At 31.6% G+C, this 27,861-nt stretch overlaps 1 protein-coding gene across 2 annotated transcripts in view; it reads right to left on the bottom strand.

Moving 5' to 3' along the window:
- Positions 1 to 27,133, bottom strand: part of LOC142323902 (RING-type E3 ubiquitin-protein ligase PPIL2) — a 50,204-nt gene extending 23,071 nt beyond the window's left edge. For both annotated transcript variants that reach the window (XM_075364237.1, XM_075364238.1), the window contains exons 1-6: positions 26,996 to 27,133; positions 14,298 to 14,508; positions 11,483 to 11,626; positions 5,559 to 5,724; positions 5,290 to 5,435; positions 1,126 to 1,249 (exon numbers count right to left, since the gene is read on the bottom strand). In XM_075364237.1, coding sequence (XP_075220352.1) covers positions 1,126 to 1,249; positions 5,290 to 5,435; positions 5,559 to 5,724; positions 11,483 to 11,626; positions 14,298 to 14,508; positions 26,996 to 27,027 — 823 coding nt within the window. In that variant the 5' untranslated portion in view covers positions 27,028 to 27,133. The remainder of the gene's footprint in view (positions 1 to 1,125; positions 1,250 to 5,289; positions 5,436 to 5,558; positions 5,725 to 11,482; positions 11,627 to 14,297; positions 14,509 to 26,995) is intronic.
- Between the last annotated feature and the right edge of the window lie 728 nt (positions 27,134 to 27,861).

The raw sequence follows: 27,861 nt of genomic DNA, 5'->3' as shown, positions 1-27,861 counted from the left end.
TAAATTGTGTAGTGCTCTTGATGTAGTGTATGTGTATAGTGTTCTGCAGCTTGGTGTGTAATGGGAAGAAAAGGTGCAGAGGCTAGGTCCGTGCGGACGCCAACTCCCTAAGTCTTAAAGAATAAGACTCCTCATCAGGAATTTGTAGATGCTGTACTGTACAATGTCATGCAGAAAAATATCACTTTTTGCTTTTATTGTTATGGATAAACCTACAAAGCTTTTTCAGTAATTTACTTCTAATATTACTGTAATTACATATTAAATAAATTCATCAACAAAATTTCCTTTCAATTTTAAAATGGTGCATGTGTAATTTTTTTTGGTCTGATAGTACTTGCTTGATTTTTCTTGTCTTGCTGGGGAAACAGTATACATCCATTGTTTGGGTAATTCATTGGACTCTTCATAAATTTATCCTAATAGTTATAAATTCCCAACATGTTTCATCTTGTTACATATCTGTCAAGATGTCTATTCTAGCACCCAAGGAATGTCAGAGCCTAAAGTCTTGACATTATTTTAGTTTTATGCACAGCCATTTATTTGGCTTGGTATCTGCCTCATACAAAGCTTCTGGAACTGCTTATCATGATCCTATGAAGTTAAAAGACAACCAGTAAGATTTCGTAGTTCTTGAAATGTATGGAAATTCATTTAAAAAGTTCAGAAATCATGAAACAAACTACATTTACCACTCAAGATTTGTTCAGCTGTTCGAATGAGTTCACCATTTACAATTAAGTTTCATCGTTCTCCTTATCATTCATATATGTATTTCATTCTATGAACTTCTAACACTAGTCTCTTGTAGTGTTGTAACTGACAACATTATGATGAAAATATGATATAATTGTCTACAGATCTTGGCAGTGCTATCTTTCTCATAAATACACAAATCATACCACAGTTGACAATACTGACAATGACAGGTTCTATCATTGATCACTGTTTTAGTACTGAATGAAAGGGTGCAGATGCATGTGTGTTAGCAAGAATATGCATATGATAACAGCCTCATGTAATTACAGCAACCAGTTTAATTTCAACAGACTGTTGGAAGTAAACTTTTTACAGCCCTAGTATTTTCAATTATGATTAATGAAAACACTTAAATACGTTTACCTTTTTTCTTAACTCTATCATATCTCACTAAATCCTCTTCAATAATTGCAGCTTCATGTGTTGTTTCTGGCGCCATAACAGTTGATGTAAAGCCAGCTGCAACTGCACCTGTTGAATAGTGTGCCTATAAAATGAAAATTAATTAAGAAAAAAATAATGACAGATGTAAAAAATTACAATTTTTATTATAACATACTTATTCAAGTGTATAAGTAAATATTAGTTTGATGCTTTACATTTTTGTAAAACCTGTTTTTAACAACAAAGCAGAATAACTGGTAAGAAATATAAAAGTTTATTTATACATAAAAAAAAAGCTTCAGATTAAATAGTTTAAAATTATTATTACTCAATACAAACTTAACATGACATCTACAAAAGTAAAATATGCCAAAAAGGCTTTTTTCAAAACAATCATGATTCTAATCAATGAAAACCATGGTGCATTAATTGTCAAGATTAGATTAAAAGAGTTTAATTTTACATTTAGCAAAGATTCTTCTGTGTTTCCTGATTAAATTAAAAAAGGAATAAACAGTTAAATAAAAACAACATGGATTAGGAAGTGAAGAGGCACAAGGGATGGAATTAATTAAATAAGATAAGGGAATAATTGTGTTTTAACATATATGGAAATAGCATCCGACAGTATAAAATTGTATAAGCTATGGAAATTAAAAATAGATTCATATATAATAAACCAGTACATCTAGTATTATTCAAATTGTTTGGTGTATTTTAGAATGGATTGGATGCAGAAGATTGGTTAAAGAACCAGAATTAGAAAACAGATATTAAAATAAAGAATAAAGAAAATTGGGTTTTTGACTTTGGAAGAAGGTAAGGCAGCTGCCTTACTGACCATCTTATTAACAGACATGTTGAGAGATGATAAAAAAATTCTTTAGAAGATGAACAGATCACCATAGGAAATGGAATAGACTGTATAAGATTTAAAAACGACATGTTTTTTTTTAATATGAAACAGATATTTTATGGATGATTTTAAAAACATTTTATAAAACATTATGGCAGAACAAAGTAAGAAAATGAATGGTAAAAACAAAATATTAAGAATAGGATATAAGGCAATATTTACATAAAATAAAGAAAAAGGAACAAGTTAATTGGTACAGGTACTTGGGTATGTTAACAGAAATTGTGAAAGAAAAAATGAGATAGAATCTAAAATGTTATATTCAATATACACTTCTATATGGCAATGAAACATATACATTAATTAAAAGTTGAAAAAGGAAAAAACGTTTAGGAGGATATTGACATGTGGCCATGGAGGAGTATGGAGAATTAAATAGCATGAAAAATGAAGAAGTAATGAAAGAGTGAATAAAAATGAATTTTTAAGACAAGAGTTCCAGTTCATATAGGTAACAAAAATAGTTTAGAAAGTTACATTCCGGACAACAACATAGCCTAAAAAAATAATCTCTACTGAAGGATATTACACAAGAGATAAAAGATGGGGCAATAATATAAGGAAATTTGTCCGGATAACAATAAAAAAAAAGAAAAGAAAAAACAAAAGTAAAAACTACATAAAAACTTAACTAAACAGATAGTATATTAGAGGCCTATATCCAAAAATGTTTTCGGACAGCCTGGAGTCATTCTCCATAGTGCAGGAGTCCAGGTGTGGCATGATGGTTTTGCAAACCACAGCCATCTTCATCGAGTCAGGCTGAGACATAAGACAAACTGAGCAGAGTAATGCTTGGCTTATATGAACAGCCTTCTGGCCTCTAATCATTAAGCTTCCCATTATTAACAGGAATAAGAATAAACAAAAAAATGATTAAAAATTCAATTCTCTATAATATTCATAAGCCCAACCACAACTGATTGACAGAGCAGATAGATAAATACGTGTATCTACACTTGATAATATCTACACACCAATCAGAGCTAACAGTCATCCATGATGGCTAGCATGAATGGCAGTCTCAAATCAGTCAGATCAATAGCTGGTCATATAGCTATGCGCTCCTAGAATTCAAGCTCCTGTCCAGGCCAGAACTTTGAGTGGGCTGTTTACATGACAGTTATATACAAACTGTATGTAGCTGATATAAGATTATGCTTATGCAAGTTATGTTTTTCATCATACATCCCTACATAATGCAATTTTTTTCAAATAATACATTAAAAATATTATTCTATATAAATACTATTTACACTGTAAATATTTTTTTTTACTTACATTATTATTCAATACATTAATATATGGGTGACTCAAACAGGACTTCACAACTTAAAAAGTATATAAAAATTTATTGAGATAACTTACAGATTCGGTTAAGGTCTGACTTTATAGAAAACTCATCAAGTTTGTTACAAAACATTCACTTTGGTTCGACATGGCTTCCATTTGTAAAGCAACATCCCACCTGAAGTCGATTTCATTTCTGACTGTAGCCAGCAAGTCGAGTAATACCTCTGCAGCTGTGGCGTTAATTCAAAGCCTTAGATCAACAAAATCAGCAGGCAAAAGAGATACATAACCTGATCTTTAATGAAACCCCCACAAGAAAAAATCTAGCAGGATCAAATCTGGGGAGCGAGGTGACCATGCAATTCGACCTTCACAACCAATCCACCGACCTGGGAATCAAGTACCAAGAAAATCTCGGACTTTTAGGTGGTAATGAGATGGTGCCCTGTTTTGCTGATAGGCATTCATCTTGGACATCATCGTCTGACTGAGGAATTAGAAAATTTTGAAGCATGTCCAAGTAAATGATACCATTTATGGTTGCCTCCTGGAAGAACGGGCCATACAGTCTTTGTTTGCTTAGGGTACAAAAAACACTGACTTTAGGGCTACCATAAATGTGCTGCAAAGTTTCATGAAGATTTTCACTATCCCATATTAGGCAGTTATGGGTGGTTCACCTTGCCACTTATGTGAAATATTGACTAATCATTAAAAATTACATTGTCTAAAAATGTATCATTGTCTGCAATTCTATTCATAATTTCCACACAAAACTGCAGCCAAGCAACTTTGTCATCATCTATAATGTGCTGAACCATGGTTAGTTTGTATGGCTTCTAGTGCAATCGTTTTTGTAATACGTCTCAATAAGTCATTCGTGGAATGCCAGTCATGTACTCACATCAAGTTGATTTCTTCAGACTAAATGCAAAGCTTTCTCTGAGTTGTTACACACCAGCTTCAGGGATGTGTAGGCACCCTGGTGATTTTGTATATTTAATAGAATAACCTGTCTCAACAAAGGTTTACTGCCAAGAGTAAATTGTAGTATACCAGAAGGCTCCCTATCGCACTCTGTGAAAATTACATTGAACTGCTGTTGCTGACTGCAAATCATGAAACCAAATTCACAGCACGCACATTTTGCACCAGTAAATGTATACAATTTTAACAACACTGGTGACAGTGTTGGTGGCTGAATTTGGTACTAATGAATTGCACAAGTAAAAATTTGATTGTTTTGATATGAAATGAGACCTAAACCGAATCTGTAAGTTATCTAAATAAATTTTTATATACTTTTAAAGTTGTGAAGTCCTTTTCAAATCACCCGGTATATTTTTGTTTTTAAAATACACTAAAGACCACCGAGTATTTTACTTTTCAGTTAAAAAATTGAGAATTTTAAGAGCATTGGCAATTGTTATCAATTACTCACAAAGAAAAATATAAAGGAGATCTGGAGTTTCTACAGTAAAATATCTGAAAAACTACTTTTTTCTGTAATGTGTTCATTTTTTAAAAATGGATTCCATTCAGAAGTCACACACTGGTCAACATTATTTATAAGTACATCTGTACTTTGCTCTATAATGTAGTATGCTCAGCACTGTCAGTATTATGTACCATAACTTTCATTCATTTTCTTCAACTATTTATTTAAAAATAAGCAAAAAAATTAATTAATTAATTTACATATCTATCAATTCAATTCATCAGCAATCTAATTCAGTGATTCTCTATTGCTGTTTTTCAGTTCTATTGCAATTTTTTTTTTTAAACTTGTCTGAAGGTAGGAATGCTTTTAATACTATCGCATAGAAACTCAATATAAAACTGAGCATATGGATTAATTCATAGTTCAAAAAATAATAAATTGTATATATATTTGTCAAGGACTAATCTGTACATTTATACATAACAATACTTACAGCATTGAATTTATCAGCCACTTTTTTTTCAGATGTTTGAAGTTCAGGAGCTTTATATTCTTTATTGAGTTCATCTAAAATTTCTCTTGTTTCTTTAGCAACTGTTTTTAATCTAGCTTCTGGATCACTGCGAGCCTTTATCTCTTCTAAAATTAAATATTAAAAAAAAATTAAGAGAGTTGACGATATATTTAACATAATACAACTATTTATAATGTTTGCGAAACCAAACTTTATTTTTAATAAATTAAGGTATAAATGTTAGTTACCTTCATCCTCAACTCTTAAATTATTTTTTAAGTGATGGAAATTAGCAAGATTAAATTTTGATAAATTTGTAGGATCCTGTAAAGTTATTATATCTTTGCGAACAAAGGGTTCATCTGTTATTAAATCTTTAAATATTTTTGTCTTTATATTTAACTGTTCTACAGCCTGAAAAAAATTAAACAGGAAATTTATAAAAATTAAAATATAACAACAAAATACAAGTTAGAATTAAGTATACTCGTGCAAAAAAAGGTTATTTTAAGAAGTAACTTAGACAGAATAAACTTTTCTTAAGCTGACTGAAAAATAAAAAAATATAGGCAGGCTTGCACCTTCAAGGAAATATTCCCATCAGATAAAATTGCTACACGTAATGGAAGCACTTTAGAGCCTGGAGAAGTTTGAGATCAATCCAGCTAAGCATGCTTTGACTTTTAGTATAGAATCATTAACAAGCAAACCTGCTAACATAAAAAATGTACAGTAAGGTCATTTAACTTCAATAGATAATATACATAATATATATATATAATTTTTTACTTCACAAGCAACACATTTTTTATATCATTTTATTAGCTTTAGTATTCAGCCTTCAAAAACTTTCCCACTGTTACATCAATTAATTATACCATACATACAGTTCCTTATCATTTTCAATCCTCTGTGATACAAACTATTATTTTAAATGGGGAAAAAAGTACTTATCCCTATATGAAAGGTTATGAGTTGGGATGTATGGTGGGTGTTTGAAGATTTCAAGTGAAGATTTTTTAATAGTTTTTGTTGCAGTGCAATGAAATGTCATGCAGAAACAAAATCCCATTCAACAGTTTCCCATGACTTTTGTTCTAAATAGTGCATCAAATTTGTTCAAGAATTCCTCATGGCATTTACAGTACTTCCATGCGTAATGAACTGAATAAGTAATAACCCTTTGTTGTATCTGTTTTTTTACATCTGTAAAAAAAGTCTTAAATTTCCTGGGCTTCAGAGAAGGTGAATGTTGTCACTACATCAATTACCCCTTTATTTCAGCATTAACAAATGAGAATTTTCATCTGGAGGCACAACGTAGTTTATTTTCATTCTGGTAGAAGTGCAGAAATGTTTGAGCTGTAGCAAGGTGTTTATCTTTGCATTTATTTATCAATGTTTTTGGCACCCACCTGACAAGACAACTTTATGTAAATTAGTTTTTCCAATAAATTTTCATACATTACTAAGTACAAAATGTTTGGAAATTCATTTCTTGATGTGAAATTGTGAATCATCTTTTTTGTGAAATCTTTTTATTTACTTTTTCCAATAAATGATTTGTGATAAAAACTGGATGATTGCCACACTCTGTTGTGAACATTCATCCTGCCCAAAACAAATGACACCAAACTTTACTTTAACAAATTACATTTAGAAGAAAGTGCTAGTAAAAAATTTCTTTACAGATTAGCAGATTTGTTTTTCACCATTAAGAAAAATTTTACTGTTCAAACCTCATAAGTTGCAGAATTATTTATTTTTGCAAAGCATCCATTGAAGATATGATTAATCTATTGCTGCAACATATGATGACTACCAGTACAAATAAATACACTACACAGGTATTACCTGTTTCCAAAGTATAAATCAGTGGCAAAGTTGAAATGGCCCTTACTTAAAAAAAACCTCTTTTATTAATTATTTCAGAGAAAAGAAACTCCTATAAAACTACAATTGAAAATTTAAGTTACTTAAAAGTTCTGAAATAAAATCTCCTAATACTATTTTGGTAAAATTAAAAAGTACAGGACTGCCTTATTTAAACACCACTTTTCAAAATAAAAAAAAGAAGCAGACAGCAACTGTGAACCAATGTCATTATTGATATAAATAAAGATTATACCAAAAAATAAATCAATGTAAGAATTCAACGCTAATAAAATAAATAATTATTACTATCATAATAAACAGACTACTTTTTTTATTTTATTAACTGATTGCAGATATTATCAAAACAAACTACAGTGAGAAAAAGCAGTTTATTTTCAGGTAGGCATTATGTAGTTGTTACATGTATCTACACTATTTTGCTAATTACTTCAAGAATAAAATTTATTATCAAACAGTACACCATTAAACACCATCAAACAGTATTTTTTCATGTACACCATACAATCTCTTATAAATTAATAGAATTAATTTTTAATTTTGTATAATCTGACCTACATAAATATGTTTCTCATACTAACCCTTTGCAGGTGGAAACCCATATATGACTCTCTGAATGTGACCGGCTATTTGTCTTCACGTAGTTACATATAAATTCCAGAAGATAAATGATAATGATTGAAAGGTTCTTTCAATCATTTTGAGATGGGAATTCCTAATACAATATTATAGGGAACCATTTTACTTCAGTTATCAGTTGAGTTCAATGACCATGCGTATATAACAAGAAGCGTGCATTATTTTTTTCATGTTTTTCACACATTTTTAAGTAATTTGTTTACAAACTGTTACTTCCATAACTTCATTTTTGGCTTGCTTCATTTGAATTCAGATAAAATTTTCAAGACAAAAATTCAGAAGGAAACAAATAAAAATATTTATATTATTATTATAATAAAACCACCTGTCTAGGTGCACTATTTCTTCAAAATTGCTGATTTTATATTACCATCAACATTATTAAAATAAAATTATATAAAAAGATGAAGTCTGATTTGAACTGATGTGCCTTCCCCTAAGATCCAAATATTTCATTAATTAAGATTTTATTTGGCTATAACTCTGAAACCAATGAAAATAAGTACCATTTATGATATATCGTTGAAAAGCTCGCAATGTGGGCTTATTACTGCAGTTAAAAAAAGGTTCAAAATCCAATATTTTTTTTTTGATTTTGGGTGTTTTTGAACACTTTTTGTTTAGTCGATTGCAATCAAAAGGAGAGGCGCACAACTAGATGTTACAACAGTCCTAAATCCAAAATTTCAACATTCTACAGCTAATCGTTTCTGAGTTATGAGAGATATGTATGTACATACATACATATGTACTAACAGATGTCATGCCAAAACTAGTCAAAATGAATTCAGGGATGGTCAATATATTTCCATTGAAATCTGGAAACCAACATTTTTCACAATTACAATACTTTCTTGTACTTTGTACAAGGAAGCAAAAAGCGTAATAAAGCTAGGCATGATTGATAAACTATTACATTAATAATAAATGTAATAAAGTTTAAACTACAAAACTGAGGTTGCTGGAATTATATAATAAGATATGGCAGTATGGGATGTACCCATGGCAGTGTACGAAAGCATACACTCTTGTTCCAATTCCAAAAAAATATAAAAATCTGACCAATCCCAATAGTTATGATCATATTTCCTTCACATGTGTTATTGAAAAACTCTTCAAAAAAAATGATAAATAATTGACTCATTTGAATTTTTGTCCTCGCATTAAGCAGCAGCATTTTGACAGTACCATTCCATTCTTGACCAAATAATCAATTTTGAAAATACTACATATAACAGTTTCATCACTAGAAAACACTGTGTCAGAGTCTCCTTTGATCTGCAGAAGGCTTTAGATATGCAATCACATATGCCAGTAAAAATACAGTTATGGAGTAAAAGTTACAACAAGCAATAAATATCCTTAACAAAATTGCACAGAATAAAGGGTTCAAATTTTCACAAAGAAAACTTGATGAGTTTACTTCTATAGGAAGAGAACTCCTCATTGTAGTCTTGTTTTGACCATCAATGACCATCCTATTCAATACTAAGATAAAGTATGCTTTTTAGGTCTGTTATTAGATAAATCCCTCACTTGGAGACTACACATACAAGATTTGAGTGTTAGATGCAAGAAAGTCATTATTATTACATTATTATATGTTTATTGAATATCAATTGGGGCTCAGAAAAAGACATTAGTATGATTATATAAAAAGTTGGTTCAATTGAAGCTCGATTAAGAATGTACCGCACATTCATCCACTAGAAGAAGCATCTAAGAAAGTTAGATGATATATATAACAAAGGAATGAGATATGCCACAGGCATTTTTCGTGTGAGTCCAGTGACTAGTTTAATCTCTGAAGCCAGCATAATTCCACTACATTTAAAGAGAGATCTTACTATTAAAATATACAGCAATATAAACTAACTGTAAAACTTTTAATAATAATCCTTTGGCTGCTTTATATGAACACCACACTACCTATTCCACACCAGCCAGAATACAGTATCATAAATTAGCAACAAAACACAAAATTGTTTTGCTGGATACATTAGCAATTTCTATGATAAAAATACCACCATGGCTTTAGCCATTTATAAGCACAAGATTAGATCTCTCTTATGGAAAAAATAAAAGAGAACCAGTAGTGATCAACCTGCAGGAATTTTCGGCGATCATCAGTCACTATACGGAATATGTGAAAATTTTTACTGATGGTTCTAAAACCACAACATGGTGTTGGATGCTCTATATATATATATATATATATATATATATATATATATGGAGAATCTGATTCATGGAAAATGCCAGATATGGCAAGTGTTTTCATGGCAGAGTTCATTGCTATAAAGCAAGCTCTTCACTACAAAAAAACACTTCTGCAAAGAGGGAGTGCTTGTATGTTTCGATTCTTTAAGCGCACTAACTACTACTGCTATTTGGAACAAGAACATTGAGGATGTCCTTACTGTAAATATCCTGTCCATTCTATATGTATTAAACTGAATGTGATAGTGATGTGAATTTGTATGGACTTCAGGGTATGCTGGTATCTCATGAAATGAAAGCTCAGACAAAGTTGGCAGAATAGCAACAATTTGTCAAAATATGGACATGACTGCTATTCAAGTGGCAGACACTGAAAAACGTCTAACAATGACTGTCAGAACCACATGAAGTAATGAATGTAAAAGACTGAACACTACACTAAATGCAATTAAAATTACTCCATTTAAATGGAAGAGCGATGTGAAACTAACTCACTGGGAACATGTGCCATTGTTCAGATTCAGAATTGGTTACATGCAAATAATAAATTCATATCTGTTAACTGGTGAAGAAAGACCAATGTGCAGTGCATGTGACAAATCTCTTACTGTTAAGCATCTACTACGAAGTGTACAATATATGAAGACCTCAAAAAGAGGTATAGAACACTATTCCTGCTGATTTAAAAAGTGGCAAAGAAGGGAAAATAGTTCCTTACCTAAAAGCCACTGGATTTCTAACGCATTTGTAATAAGCCTTTGATTACAGTCAGTATGTGTAATGTTTGACTGAGATTCCCCCCCCCCCACCCCACATGTAAAGGCCTTTACACCTCAACACAGGGGTCTTAAAATTACATGGTATAGTCAAGACTTTCTTTTGTATTTTCTTTAAATATGCGTTTTACATTTACATTTTAACTTTTTTGTTTTATGTTAATGTTAGAGCCCTTTATACTAAGTGATATATATATATATATGTTTTATATATTTTACGTTTGCATTTATTTTTTTTTTATTAAAACATCAAGGTCCTGTACACACATCATCTGATGATCCTACTGGTGATTTTATTCTCTTTTTTAAAGATTGTAATGAGGGCTAATGACCTTCGGCGCCGATGTCTATACAACTTAATTAAAAAAAAAAAAAATAAATTTACTTTACTCTTGCATTTACATATTTGAAAAGCTTGTTCTATACAGATGTTAAAGATATTCTATTTGTAATTTTAAGATTAAAAATAGAGGTGTTAGAAAGTGATTAAACAGGTGCAAGTGTTCAATTATAATATGTGTGTCAATTATGTATGTAGAAAAATGAACTTCTGTTAAGATCTCTTATATACGAAGGATTAAAAAATATAATATAATAGTTACAAAAAGTATTTTTATTTAAATTAAAAATTCTACTTTAATTACCTCATGACAAAAGACGTTTCCAGTTGTAGCAATTGTAACAATATGTGAATTCTTGGTAAATGGTTTAAACAATACTGGACAATGAAACTGATTATCTTTATTTACATGGAATTTCAGTTTTATTAAGTTCTTTGAATCCAGTGGCTAAAAAACAAAAAAAAAATTTATATAATATATATATATATATATATATGAAGTTGAAATTATCTTTAATAGCATTAAACAAAACTTAACTATATTAAAATTTTATTAAGATATAAAGATATTACATAAAAGCTCAGCTAATACTGTTTAAAAGAATTCAAATCATCTCTTTGTAGTCATCATTCATGGACTTTTTATTACTTTTTAACACCTGTAAGATTTACTGATGATATGACTTTGTTCTTTCAAATTAAATGCATGTAATCCATATTGTACAATCATTAAAAAAAATAATTAGAAACTTCTGATTTTTTTTTGTAAACTGTTATTCAAAACATTCATTAAGCCACAAAAACATTAATTAAAACAATAACAATTTGTTTAATTTAAACAATATTAAGTAAACTTTAATAAAATACATTTAAAAAAATAAAAATCAGTTGATGGTAGTAATGTCCTAAATTTTTTCAACCCATACTGAAAACGCTAATTTGCTGGATATACCGGTAACCTAGATGCTGTATCAGAAATATATTTCTTAAAATAGAATCTAGAGATGAGGTGAATCCTATTGTAAAATTGAAATATTAATTCAAGTTAAATAAGTACAACTTAAGCAACATGTTCATATATTTAATTTGGTAGTTGATAGCCTACTTAAAAATTTGCTTAAGATAATGAGTGAAATGATGACCAATAAACTGTAAAAAAAAACTGTTAAAAGCCAACAGCTGAAAAACTATGATCTTAAGTATGCAAGTTGGAAGCTATATCAATGAGTAAGTGAAATGACAGCATTTGTGACTTAATGACCTTCTGTAATATAATTCATTACAGTCTAGGTCAGAAAAAGCACTATGCTCCAGCACAGTGTCAAGATTTCTTAAAAGCTGCAATCATAGTTAAAGAAAGACAAGACAGCTAAGAGAAGAATTTTAACTGTAATGGGCTGTATTTTTTTGGACTGTTTAGTGAATGCCAATAATTACAATTGGAACAGTTAATTTACAAGTTGGTTGAAAATGTAAATCATAAATAATTAGTGTAATACAGATATCTTCTATTTGTACAAAATGTGCATTAACACGAATTCCTGTGTTAAAAACTAGGACACTAAAAAACAAAAACAAAATAAAAATATGAAGAAATGAATATATTTTATACCAGTGTTCAACCTATATTGCAGTGTTTAACAGTGTTAAACCATGTTTCACAGACTTGACACTTTTGCTAGTGAAACTGGAAAAAATTGATATTGAAAAAATTTTTTTTTGATGCAGTAATAAAATTTCAAAATAACAGATTATGAGCAGACAAACACCATGTTTCAATACATTCAAAACACCATATACAAAACAATTTAAGTGATACTATGAATAATTTACTTACTAACTATTTATTAAAAAATTAAAACAATAAATAATGGTCAGTGAAAACAAAGGAGGAAAGAATGAGTTCATACAAATAGTCAAGAGTATTCGATGATCAGATGTAATGAAACAGAAAAGGAATTTGAAATTGTGATATAAATACCCCAAAGCCACGATCAGTGAAATATTAAGACCACAAGAAAATTGAAATAAAGCAATCTCAGAATTTCTTTCTAATAATTTTTGAGGAAATTATAGAATACAAAACACTGACATTAAAGCATAAGTTCTTAGGTTTGATGTACAAAAACTTTTTAAAATTGCAAATAAACAAAACAATTTATAGTGAATTTAATACTGAGAAAACCTATGTAAGCAAAATCAATTAAGAAATTTGACTTTTTAGAAATATTGTATTATAACTTTAAACTAAAATAAGAATCATTTCAATATTGAGAAATATTTGGAAATAAAATCAATTATTATAAATAAATAAAAACATATTAAAAACTTAGTATTACAATATTTGTTTAAAATGTCTTCCTTCGCTGTTTACATGATATTCTGTTACATTTAAAATTCCTAGGATAGCGCTTCTTAATGCATGAGAATTGTTTTATATAATTTCAACCATGTTTAGAATTCTTCTCACTAATTCTTCATTTCTAGTTATTTTTGTTTCCATATTAACAATTGGTCTCGCAGAAAGTGATCCACTGTCATAGTCATAATATTACATTTGAAGTTACTTTGGTGTAGACGTAACTAATGGATACTAAGAAAATATGGATAAATATGAAGATAAGGAAAAAGGGCAAAGATAAGAAAAAGTTAAAAGAGATGAAGAAAAGTGAAAAACTAATGACAACAAATAAATGAGAACACATGATTTATCAAGACAATTCAAAAAAAGGTAAAATAACTGATTGGGACAAATCATGAAAGTTTAATTAAAAAAACAGCTACAAGAACCATTAAAATCTAAGAAGGATGAAAAACATTTAGATGATCAAAGAAAATGAAAGCAATCAGGAGCTGAAAATGAAGAAAATGGAGGGAGACATGTGTAAAGGACCTCATATGGTCTTAACAAATATAAATAGTAGTTTTACCAAATAATTTAACTGAAATAAATTTAATTCTTTAACTTTAATCAGTAGAATGTTTTATCTAAACCTCAACATTAAAAGAATAAAAGAAAATATTTACCTGTTAATATTAAATGTTAAAAATTATTTTAAAATATTAAAACCCAATAAATGTAATAATATACACAAAAAGAAACAAAAACACCAACATACCTTACCAGTAACAGGATTTGTTTTAAATTTGTTTAAATATTCCAGTATTGGTTCTAATTCAAATATATTTCCATCCATATCACAGTAAGGATTTTCAAATGGCTGTAAACTAACACAGCAATGATTGTAAGGCAATCTTCGAAAATCTGACTTTTCTGGACCTTCTTTTTTTCCACCATATAATGTTGTCCATTCTGTGTATGTCAGATACCTAAAATATATTAAAAAAAAGTCAATTATTATATTTGCATAGAAACATATATAAAAGAATTTATCTAAACTTTATTATGAAAGTTTACATTCATTATAAAGTTATTTATTGCTTGTATCAAGAAGCATGGTCCGTTGGTTTGTTTGCTGTATGTGGTCACATTTTTATTTTGCATGAAGTGCTTCTTGGCAAAATGCAACAAAGTAGCAAAATGCATTTGCTTGCATTATTTTTCTTGCAATTTCTTTAAAAAATTATTGAAACTGTAAGCTTTGTACTTATCACTTTTCATTGTAAACATTTTTGCTGTTGTTAGTACGCTAAATTCACGAGTTAATTAGTTACAATTGGCAAAAACATTTAACAAAATCATATGTAATGAAGCATAAACCATGTAACATTTTTACAGTGGGTTGTAGGCCTACCTTTTTTCTAGTTATGAATTAAAATTCATTTAATACACATTCATTCCAAAATTAAAATCTATTTTATATTACTTTACGCTGTACATATTAAGTCGTTATGTTAATATACTGTATTCATTATGGATATACCATATCCATTATGTTTACATTCCATTAAGTTATTATAATATGTTATCTGTTCTGTAAACAAAGAAAGAAATTTTATAATTAAATGTACATTTATTATAAATGTAAAATGCAAAATTATTGAAGTGATTTACTATAAAAAAATTAGTAATTATCTGATAGCTACTTACATGATTCTTGTGTTAATGATGTAAATAAAAGTGTTATTCATAGTGGGTTATTTATATCTACCCAATTTTTGCAATTCTTATGAAGGTACATTTTTGACTAGAATGAAAGACAATTGGGCAGCATTGAAGTGTTAAATTCAAATCAATTTTATTCTTCATTGATTTGAGAATTTCATCCATACAAAGCTTCCAAATCACAACCCAAAAAAGAGTGTAAATATAATGGATACGTGGACAATCAAAAATTGGCAGTAATGAGAGTTTTCCTAACTTGAGTGTATCAAGATACCATTCATTGGATCAAAACCAGCCTACAGAGTTAGATAGACAATGGCTAACTGAAGTAAAATGAATTTTTAAAACAGTTTTTAAATGATAGAGAGAGTTTTCCTAACTTGAGTGTATCAAGATACCATTCATTGGATCAAAACCAGCCTACAGAGTTAGATAGACAATGGCTAACTGAAGTAAAATGAATTTTTAAAACAGTTTTTAAATGATAGAGAATCCAGCCTTCAGATAAACCTTGTAGGTTTCTAATTGCAGAATACAGTAAAAATCTACAAATAAAAAGTGATTGTCTAAGCATTTCACATAATAATCAAGATGATTTTATTTACAAAATTAGTGACTTATTCATATATAAGATTTTAATCAATTAAATTCTGTTCTATCATAATAATTATTCCTGAATAAGTCAGAAGTCAATTTCTTTTTCAGAGAAGAAGAAAACTTGGGTCCTTTTAAAACTTTTTTACCCATGATGGAACAGAGGCAATATGTGTTTAGGATAAGAGGTTATGTGAACGTTTGTTACTCTTTTACTCAAAAACTACTGGACTGATTTTGATGTGGTTTTTTGAATTACATATGCATCACTTCAGAACAGGTTGTTATATATGTTTTATGGTTATAGGCCAACAGGGGGTGCTGCAGTAGATGTGTTTCTTCAAATGGCTTTTGAATATTTCTAAGTCTTTCTAATTAACATTTTTTTTTTACTAACGTTTATTTTGTCATGGGTTTTTTAAAATCTTTAATATTATTTACTTATTTAATCTTGGTAATGTTGAGCCATTACTTGATCAACTTCAATCTTGTTTATAGTTTAATAAACCATAGTAGATATGCTTAATGTCAGGAAAAAACAAGATCTAAATGTTGCAAAATAGGTTTGGACAATGGATGATCCATGAAAGATCAAAGTCCATTCCATGTTATCAACACTAGTCAATTAGCTATCAGTTTTACGAGTTACTGAGATATATTCTGATGCTAATCCATTCTGTGGAGAGAGATTAGGATTAAGGTTACACTTTTGTAGAGAGAAATTAGGGATGAATTACCAAGGTATGGCACTACGTAACACCATCTCGTAAGACACATGGCTTAATCTATGTTTAAACAGAAATATAGTCACTACAGAGAGATACTATACCACATTTTCCGTGCCATTAGTCAAGTAAGTAATGGATAATCACCTTACGAAGAGCACTGTCGGTCATCATCTTTAAAGGCTGATTCTAAGTCTGACTAAGACAGCTACTAAGGTTAGTTTATGGTTTATTCATCTCTGCATTAAACTCTAACCTTAACTGTAATATTATTTTGAAACCCTAACCTCTCTGATTTTTTTTTTTTTAATATATGATTTTTTACAATTACAAATAAGTTACGTAAAAGGTTCAATTTATAATGAATTATGTGAATGAATAACACTAAGTTTGGTTGTACATACAGTCAATAGATTAACATATTGTTAAAATAATAATACACTTCAGTAACGTTTTACACAATCATAATTAAACTAACACAAATATGTAATTAAAAGCAATATTTATAAGTGTGTTCACAGAAATTTCATAAAATACAATCAAATAAAATTAAAGAAAACGTGTGTATGAAATATTTAAATTGATCAAAAATAATACAAAAAAAAGAAACATATATTATTTGAATTAATCATCTGTGGTTGGTAACAGGCATAATTTATGAATAGATCTTCTTAACGGATCATTAGCTGTTTGCAAATCAACAACTCTTACAAGATTGTCAGAGCACAGATAAACTTGGGTGACAATTCCATGTTTCCAATGCATGGGTGGAGAATTTTTGTTAGTAACTAATACCAAGTCACCAACACAAAGATTATGTGATGGAAAATGCCATTTATTGTGTTGCTGTAAATAATGTAAATAATCCTTTGATGATCATCTGCAAATAGATTGCACAAATTTTTGTAGTAGTTGCTAGCAGCCTAATTGATTAATTCTAAGTTCTTGGTAATCAGGATCAGGTAAGGAAGTGAGTGGACATCAGATAAGAAAGTGTTCTGGTGATAGTGGTTCTAAATCTCTGTGATCATTTGAAATAGGGAAGATAGGACAAGAATTGAGACAGGCTTTAATTTGTGTCAAAACTGTATATAATTCTTCAAAATTAAGAATGGTTTGTCCTATTACGTGACGCAAATGATATTTAACGCAACTTTCGATTATGCTTTCCCATAAACCACCAAAATGGGGTGAAGGGGAGGAATGAAAGACCAAGTAATATATTGTACAGTAATAAATGCTCCAATGTCAGATTTTGGGTTTTCTGAATTTAAAAATTGATACAAATTATAAAGTATATTTCTGGCGGAATGGAAATTGGAACGGTTATCAGAAAAGACTTGAGTGGGAATGCCCCATACATGATATCAGTCTTTTAAGTACTGCTATATAAAAGACTGTGAGGTGAGATCGGAAACTAATTCTAAATGAATAGCTTTAGTGATGAGACATATAAAAAGTGCTATATATGATTTGCTTAATGTTTTAGACCTCTGCCCACCATGGCAAATAATAATTGGACCACTGCAGTCTACTGCGCAAGTAGAAAATGCTTGGAAAGAAATTACTCTGGAGGGTGGTAGTTGACCAAGCATTTGTACTTGGGTTTTTGCAATATTATATATCGAAAGCATGTCATACATTTACGAATGATAGAGGAAATAATTCTCTTGTCATTTATGATCCAATATTTTTATCATAGCAAATGATGAACAAGTTGAACACTAGCATGCAAGAGTCACAAGTGTTCAGCATTAATGATTATATTCGTGATGTTAGTATCAGGATGTAAAACAACTTGATGTTTCGCATGGTACTATAACAGAGAGTGCTGCAGTCTGCCACCTACGTGTAGTAAGCCTAAATTATCCAGAAATAGATTAAGTAAAATAAGTCTGCTTTGTTTAGAAATAGTTTGATTGTTTTTAAGGTCATTTAATTCGTCACTGAAATGCATATGTTGTGATTGTTGAATAAAAAAGGTAAGAGTGTGGTTTAGTTCCTGAGAAGTTAAAGGACCAGAAATTCATTCTGAATGTGTTGATTTATCATTATGAATAATTCTGAAACAAAAACTAAAAGCGAAAATTTTGTATAATCAAATACAACAGTAGATACAAATGATGTTACAATATGTTTGCGTTTATCTATTAGACATTAGCACTTATACTACAGTTATTAAAGGTAATATTAATATCTTTCGGCCTATGGACAGCTGTTTGTGAAAGCCAATGAGGACCATGCCACCAAAGTAACATGTCAATTAACTGACTTGGTGAACCTCTAGGCAATACCTCTGCTGGGTTATCAGAGGATTTGAGTAATGCTAGTTAGCATTTCTGGGAATTTACTGAATCTCAGAAATTCTATTCCTGACAAATACTTTTCAATTAGATGGTTGTCCATGAATCCAATGTAGTACTATCATAGAATCTAAATGCATTTCATCAAACTGTATGTTTGAGGCATTAATTACCTTTAATAATAAAAGACTAAGTAGTAAATCAATATAAAGTTCCAAGTCCTGGAAGTGTAATTTTTTGTTTTAAGGGTGCCAATTTTGACTTGGAACAAAGTAAATTAGAGAAAATTGTATTATTAGTGTACAGTTCTTATGTAAATGCAGCAGCCATAGACCTTTATGGAGTCACTGGAGGCATTAGAGAATCCATGTATTTGAATAGAATTAATTCTACTATTAATGTTGGGTTTGATGGAACGATTTACTTTTAGCATTGACAAAAGAATCACCTAGTTGAATGTTATTAGCCTTGCATGGTAATGACAAGACAAATTTTCCCTGTTTATTTTGAGTACTGTTGGTTTGAAAATGCTTTTCAAATGTTGAGGTTTCATTGCCTGAAGTATCAGTATTAATTTCTTCAAGTTTCCAAAAATTATCGAGTATAGTAGATAGAGTTTTATGAGTGTTATGTGTAAGAAAATATGCAACATTATCAATGTTATTAGGAAGGCAACCACTAATTAATTATATGTCCTAATTTAGTCTCCTGTATAACAGGATATCTGAAATTACAAATGATTTTCCCATGAAGTATAAGACTCAAGTAGAATTAAGCTCCAATTAGTACATCAATATTATTTGGTACATTGAAAATGGGCTCAGCCAGAAATATATTATAGTGTAATTTGAAATGAGAAATGTCAAATGCGGATGAAGGATGGCTGTCATTAATATCTGGTAAGACAGTGCATTTTACCTTGAACAAAACGTTTTTATAACAGGAGTACAATGTAAGTGTAACACTGTATTTGGATTGAACTAATGAATTATTTATGCCTGAAATGGGTAATTATGTTTATTAAGTTTAAGACCTAATTTGTAGACAAAACTAAATGTACAAAAGTTTGCTGGTGAACCAGAATCGAGCAGTAATTTACATGATCATGTGTTACCATGTATATAAGTAGTATTGCATACAGCTGTTGACAGAATTATATTTTCATTTGACTGATTTTTAAACGAACAGTAGGTTATACTTTCAGGCTTATTGCCATCTACCTTAGAATGATTAATGTTGTCCATGTTATATTTTCACCCCTTCTTGGCGTCGGGTGCTGAAACGTAGCGGTGGCTAGGATACCCACAGCAAACTATGGTTGCCAGACATCATGCCATTCTACGTCACAAGCTGTTCCCTCAAGCACTGTACGTAGCATCTCCTACACCAGTCTACACTCAATCCTGACACAAGGCGGTCGTGTCCAGATCGACTCTCAATTTTTGTTCGGATGAACATTACTTTACTTATTTACATTACTTGAACATTACTTTTTATTTAGCTTATGTTTGCTATCTTTAAAGTTAAGTTATAAGTTACATGTGTTATGTTACAAAATTACTTTAAACTGTCAAGACGGCGTACAATTAAACAATCCTTCAGTAATCAACCAGGTGTTGTCTTCATTCATCACCTGTGAACACATACAGTCCGTCCACCCTCGCTCTAAAATCTATCACAACGCTGTTGACCAACGGGACCCGTCGAATCGCAACAGTCCATATGAATGAGTGTATTAGGTTTCTTATCACAAACCATACAGACTCTTTGAATAACACTGATTAATAGAATGGCCCTTATATAAACAATTAAAACAAGAATTATTATTTGACAAAAAGGTTTTATGATCATCAATGGACAAATCTAAAAATTCCTTACATTGATATAAGCAATGTTTTGAATTACAAAATGAGCATTGATACAAATTGGATTTTGCATAATAAGTAACATTATGTCTTTTATATTGTTTATTAGAATTTAAATTAAAACATTTGGTTAAACATCTGGTTGGATTTTTATGATGTTCCTTGGTTTCGTTATCTGTATTCACTTGCATGTTTGAGGTGGATATATTAATTTATAAAAGTTTCAATCTAGAATTAAAAAATTCAATGAAGTATGTAAAGGTGGGAAACCTCTCATTTGACAACCTTTCCTTCCATAATCTTGAGGTGTTATGATCCAATTTAGATTTTAGAAATTGGACTAGGATAAATTCATATGTATTAACATGAAGTTGCATCACTTTAAGTGAGTTCACATTTGAGGAAAATTCAATGATAAATTTGAACAAAGTATCTCTACAGATTCTTTTTTTATAGAATCTGATTTTAAAATGTGTTCAGCATTGTGAAAAGCAATTATATATTTATTGTTAAACCGCACCTTTAGTAATTCTAGAGCAACAAGATAATTTTCATTTGTTTTTGGGAGATCTTTAATAATAGCTAGAGCTTCATTCTTTAAAGAAGAATGTACATAGTGCTATTTCTGAAGGTTAGTTAAATCATCTCTATTATGTATTAAATCAATAAATATATTAAAATAACGCTGCCCTTTCAAGACATTATCTTTAAATATGGGTATATTTATAGGTTGTAACTGAATTTTTTTAAATGATGTATTTGTACTAACTTCTTTATAAGATGATTTTCGATTAGTATTATTTATTAAATGTTGCAATTTGCATTCTACAGTACACAAATTTCCTCGACTTGTTCACAATTCAATGATAAAACATCATCAAAATCTAATTCAAGTTTTGACTGGATGATGTCATATTTGCCTTGTAAATCAAGAAGATTTCTTAACTTAATATGCAAGGAGGTAACTATCACCTTGCGAAGGCTTTGTCTAGGCAGCAATTCGCTGCCACGCCTAGGTCGCTGAATGCCAGCAAGTACCTGTCCATCATTTTATAGTGCTTGGGGCCATAATAATTGGCTGGTGGTCAGCCATACCGAGGGTTTGCTTCCCACAGCAATGCGCTAAGAATCTTTCTTTAAGCAAACTACGGATGCCAGTTGAACAAAGCAACTGCATCTAGGAACGCCCACAGGGTCCAACAATGCGGCTCTCGCCACACTGACTTGCCGTTTGTGAGTGGCCAATTTTCCCTTTGACCTCCAAGTTCCAGGTCTCCCCCCCCCCCCCAAGAGCAGGGCAGTCAAACATAAGGTGTTCGTTTGATTGGACCTCCCCACAGACGCACAGCTCATCAGCTGCCAGGGGGAACCAAAACAGATATTGGTTCAAATTAACGTGGTTGGTGAGCACCCGTTGACCTTAAAAACGAGCTCGAAGCATACCATCCCCCCAAATCCTGTATAAAGTTATAAAAGGATCTTCCCTAGTCGTGGTGTCTCATTCCAGCTGCCATGCTTCCATTGCGAAGCTCTGCAGTCCCTTCCACAGGCGGGAGATAGGCAACTGAACGAAATTTATATCCGGTGCATTGTGATCGCCGTTCCACTCCAGTACTGGCCCGGCGCGAAACCGTATCCCAAATAACTCGGCCTCCCGGCCTCATCGAAATCTCCACATGGCTGCCCGAACTTTCATCACAAAACCGATTGGGAGAGCCTTTCCCAATAAGGTGGTAGCCTCGTAGGAGGTTGTTTTAAAAACACTAGTGCATAGAATTAACGCTCTGCGCTGGGCACTCCATACATTTTGAACAAATGCCCTATTCATATCCAACCTATGCGCCCAAACGGGCGCCACGTAAGAGACTATGCTTTCGAAGACACCTCGGTACACCATGTACATTTGACGACCCGACAACCCACAGTCTTTCCGAGGAATCCTCCTAAGTTTATGCATCACTGAGACGGCGTCCGCCTCTACTTGCCTAATGTGGTTGCTAAACAGCAACTTTTCATGAAACGAGGTTGATGTAATCACAGCCTTTGATTTTTATCAAAGGCTGTGTAATCGGCTGATTACACAGCCTTTATATTTAATATGGGAGTTACGACTGCACAATAATTTACCTGCGCCCTTGAGAAGCCCTTTTGAATGTCAATCCAGCCCTCTGCGATTGACAAGGCCGCCTGCGGGCCGGTCTTCTAGCTGTGGTGGTCGTGAATTACCACGAACTAAAAGGAGACAGTCATTGGCGAAAGCCTGAGCCGTGAACCCTTCTGTTGCTTATGGGATGTTACATATTCCCCAACTACGGCCTGCAGGTATTTGGAGATAAGATTGAAGAACTCGAAACATTAATTAGGACCTCGGCCAAGCCACTTATTCTCTCGGGGGATTTGAATGCCAAGAACGTCGAGTTGGGCATGAAATCCACGGCAAGAGGCCACGTACTGTCAACCATGCTCGAGGCAACCAACATGACGGTAATTAACACCCCTCGTCAACTGACCTATACGGGTAGAGGAAATGGTTCCGTGCTCGATATTACTGCAGTTTCGGAAAGATCAATTACGCGTGTGGCTGAATGGAATATATAATTATAGAAGATTGTGGGAAACACCATCGTGCCGTCGAATTCAATACACTTCCTGACAAACAATCTAGTTCAGGAGTGATTTACAGATGGAAACCATCAATTAAGCTGATCGAGTTCACTGAATCCGTCGCAACCAGGCTTGATGCTAGGCTAACACAGAGCCCTGAAGACCTTTCTCGGATTTTGAAGGAGGATGCTGTAAGCTTACATAAAAAATAGGGCCTCGTAAATAACGAGCTCGGCCCCGTCTTCTGGGATCTGGCATTTGATCCCAACTGAAACTGGAACTGCCTGGCGGGGCTATCGCCATTGCCTATGCTAATGATTTTGCTGTTAGTTGAAGGGTATACGGAGGATGAAGTCGAGAGCACTGAATCTTTGCAGCCACATCTGTCCTGTTATACGCGGTACCAGCGTAGGCTGACGCGTTTAGGATTAAAAGGAACGTCAGGAGAATGGTAGCCCTGTCGAGACGGATGGCCATCAACATTTGTGCGGCGTGTAGGACCACCTCGGCTGATGCCGTGCACGTCATTGCCGGGATCCCCCCAGTTTACCTGAGGGCTGCCCAACTACAGAAGGTGCAAGCATGTATGAGCATCGAAGAAGCCTGTTCCCAGTTCATCCAGGAGTGACAAGCGGAATGGGAAGCCACTAGCTCGGGTAGATGGGCTAAGGTGTTGATGCCTCGGATAGGGCCCTGACTCGGACAGGGGTTTGGGGAAATGGGATTTGACCTAATCCAGTTCCTGTCCGCGCACGGAGTATTCTACGCGTATTTCCATAGATTTGGGAAAAGACTCATTAACATGTTTTTACTGCGAGGAAAAAGGCACTCCAACCCACACATTTTTTTAAATGCCCAAGATGGATACATATCAAGGAAAGACTGGAACTAGGCGGGTTATTACCAGAGATAACTGAGAGCTACAAGCTGTCCGGGCGTAAATAGTGGGAAGATGTCGAGAAATACATCGAGGAAGTTCTAAGGGCCAAAGAACAGGCTCTCGGGGAATGAAAGACTGATCGACGTGGTCTTGAAGGTAATCCTTAGAAGTTCAAGCCGGATGACGAAGGGGTGACGGACAGCCCTCTGCTGAGTCGCCGTTTTTCCACGCTTGTGAGGATGGGCGTTGGTGATGAGGCAAGGGAACTCCTGACCACCCGAGCCCGAAGGCACCTCCCGGGGCTGTGTAATGCTTAATTATCGGTTCATACCCGGGAGGGTAGTTCGGTGAGATAGGAGGTTTAGTCCGTAGGGCGCAGGCATACATACGCACTTTTAGTAACACCTTGCGGAACCTGTTAGCAAGGCCGACACTGTACCCGTAAATGGGGTTTCTCCAACTCATAAAAAAAAATATTGATAATGTAAATTAAATTAAGAAAGATGTTACATAAATGATGTTGTACAATTAGACACTGTGAGTCCCTTTATGCAGTAGATTACTGAATATGAAGATTCTTGAATGATATTTCTTCAAATCGTATTTTTATATACATCCGGCCTGGAGGACCAATAAAAATGTATGTCGAAAATGGTGTTGATTCTTTAAATAAATTAAGTCTTTATGATCTGCGATTATAATTATTTTTATTGTTCTTGTAAATATATTCATACATGTAACATTATTAACTTTATGTAAATTTATTGTATTAATAAATGTAATATCATGTAATGAGACTTGTTGAGTCCTTGTGACTTGTAGTAGATTGGATGGGGACTTGCGACTTGAACAGAACTGTATGAGGACGATCTGAATGAAGTGGGGAGATGCTTATATACTGTGTACAGAACTGCTGAATTGTCAGGAGTTGAGTGCATCTGTAGGAGCTGTGGGGATTGTACGGAGCCACTGAATCATCAGGAGCTGGGTGTGAATCTGACCAAAGCCAAAGATCTTTATATTTTACAAGTCCTAATTTAAAAGAAAATTAATGTATCTTATTAATAGTGATAAATAATATGAATCAAACCTAAGTCTATACACTCTCTCCACAGAACAGATCTCAATAACTCGCAAAACTGATTCCTAACTGAGAGGGTACAGATAATGCAGCACAGATTTTGACCTTGCATGGGTAACATACTGTCCAAGCATTCTTTTCAACATCTAGATCTTCTGTTTTCCTGATCCTAAGCATATCTATTACTGTATATTAAGGTATAAATAAATTTAAGTTGATTAAGTAATTTATCAGAATTAAAAAGGTTAATAAATAGTCTATGTTTCTTCTTCACTGAAAAAGAGATTAGAAAGATATTGACTACTGACTCTTTCAGATATAACTACTATGATACTACTACTAACTTTCATAGTAACTACTACGATACTACTACTACTAATTTTCATAATAACTATCATAACTACAAACTTTCAGAAATAGCTAAAGGACTATCATTTTTAATTCATGTAACAATTCAATAATTTATACATAAATTAGGTTAAGTATCTTTTCAGTTAAAAATTTATTGAATTGTTCAATCTAATGTATAAGATTAAGCAGAGTGCTTCTTATGATTTTACTTGTTTTATTTAGAAGTTAATCTATGAAAGGAATTAAATATTCCACCAGTTTGCTTATTACGAACAAAACATTGTGAGTTTTTTCTTTAAGTGATTTAAAGCAAATTTTTCACAAAAATAATGAAACATTCACTCAAAACAGGTTCAGTAAATGTAACATTTAACAGCAAGTTCTTTATCATTTTTATCATTATCTGAATTGACTTCATATTTAACTACAAATTCTTAATTCTGAAAAGCATCTTTTTTTTTAAGTTGCTTAATTTCCCAACCATATTTATATTTTTAATGATCATGGAAGGATCATAAATTGTAACTAAATACACAAAAAACAGTCTTTTTGTACAATTTACAGATATCAGGATGATAATACCACTGAGGTGTTTTGTAAATCTAATGGTGCTAGAGTTGGGACTTAGTGAACTGACTTAAGTAATAGATTAACTATTTTGATTATTACAAGTATTGTCATGCAAATTTTGATAAGCAATCTCTAGAAAATATAATGGTCTTTTTGTTAAACAAAAGATAAGTTTAATATTTAGAGAATTTTTATATACAGGTTGGGTATAATTTCAATTTTCTGACACCATTTCTGTAACTGCAACATCAATTTATGTAATGTATCAGCATAGTGAAAACTTGAATACATTTATGTGACAATAATATCTGCTGATAAATTACATTCAAAAATTTGATTATTGTTTTTCTTTAGTTTAGCACATTGATAAAACAAGTTACTATATTCACACAAGGTGAAGAGTTTAAATGGTATTTTCTTAACTATATTTTCATCACTACCATTACAACTTTCACAATTTCTTTTCCCAACACTTATATTTTTGAGTATAAATTCTTTTATGACATACGGAATTCTTCATTATTCCATACAATAAACCACATCAATATAATAAAAACGTAAATATTAAACTAACAAAAATATACAATAAATGATCACCTAAAACGTCAAGCAATAATTATAACAGCTGCATTTGATATTAATTTTTTATAAAGATGAATAACAATTGATAAATAAATGCTTTCATTTTCAACTAATACAAATTGATTAAGAATGAAAATTCAGTAACTGAGAATTAGTTATTTACACGGTAGAGTAACGTTTAAAAACGAATACTTACATCTTGTCTTTTTGATGCTGTCTCTTCCCCATGTTTCTGGATTTGTAATAACTCGAACTTAACTAAGTAATGTTCCAATATCCTAGATTTAAGTTAAAACTTTATGTTCACAGAACTTATACAACCATAACCTATACACTTAACTATCGTAACAATTCAATCTTCAAATCGAAAAACATGGCGTAACTATCGATAATACATTTTAATAAACAGTTTAGAATTCTATAAAAAAAGTCACTACAACAAAATTAGAACATGAAATCAATGTAAAAGCAGTTTAGTAAGAATAAGTTTAAAAACTTAATATATATATATATATATATATATGTAGATAAAATAATTTAAAATGTAGCATTGAGTATATTTTACCTTTTTCTCGTAATTTTTTATTATAGTTGTTATTTAACATTCTTTATTGAATATTTTTTGATAAATTTCAAGTTTCATGTGAAACTTGAAAGGTGGTGTACTACCTGAGACATTCCAGGTAATAAGGAACCACTGGATTGTTAAGGTACTCAGTTTTCAGTATCATCCAGGACTACACCGTTTTTGTTTAAGTATTATCTATGATTTAACTAGGTTATAAGATTATAAAACATGATCAAAACAACTCTAATGACATATCTATACCAGTAGCAAATCTTATTAACATTTTCATTATTGAATGTTTCTCATTCATTATTGAAAGTAATGAGTAATATTCAATAATGTTTTCATTATTGAATGTTTCTCATTCATTATTGAAAGTAATGAGTAATATTCAATAATGTTTTCATTATTGAAAGTTTCTCATTCATTCATTAAAAATTTAGTTCTGAATTCTGTTGTATCCTAATTTTTTTGGACATGAATAATAAAAGTAC

Source organism: Lycorma delicatula, chromosome 4 (genome assembly GCF_047948215.1).
Source record: "Lycorma delicatula isolate Av1 chromosome 4, ASM4794821v1, whole genome shotgun sequence".
NCBI classification, from domain to species: Eukaryota; Metazoa; Arthropoda; class Insecta; order Hemiptera; family Fulgoridae; genus Lycorma; species Lycorma delicatula.
Note: the sequence above shows the minus strand (reverse complement) of the source record. Positions and strands in the feature narration are given on the sequence as shown.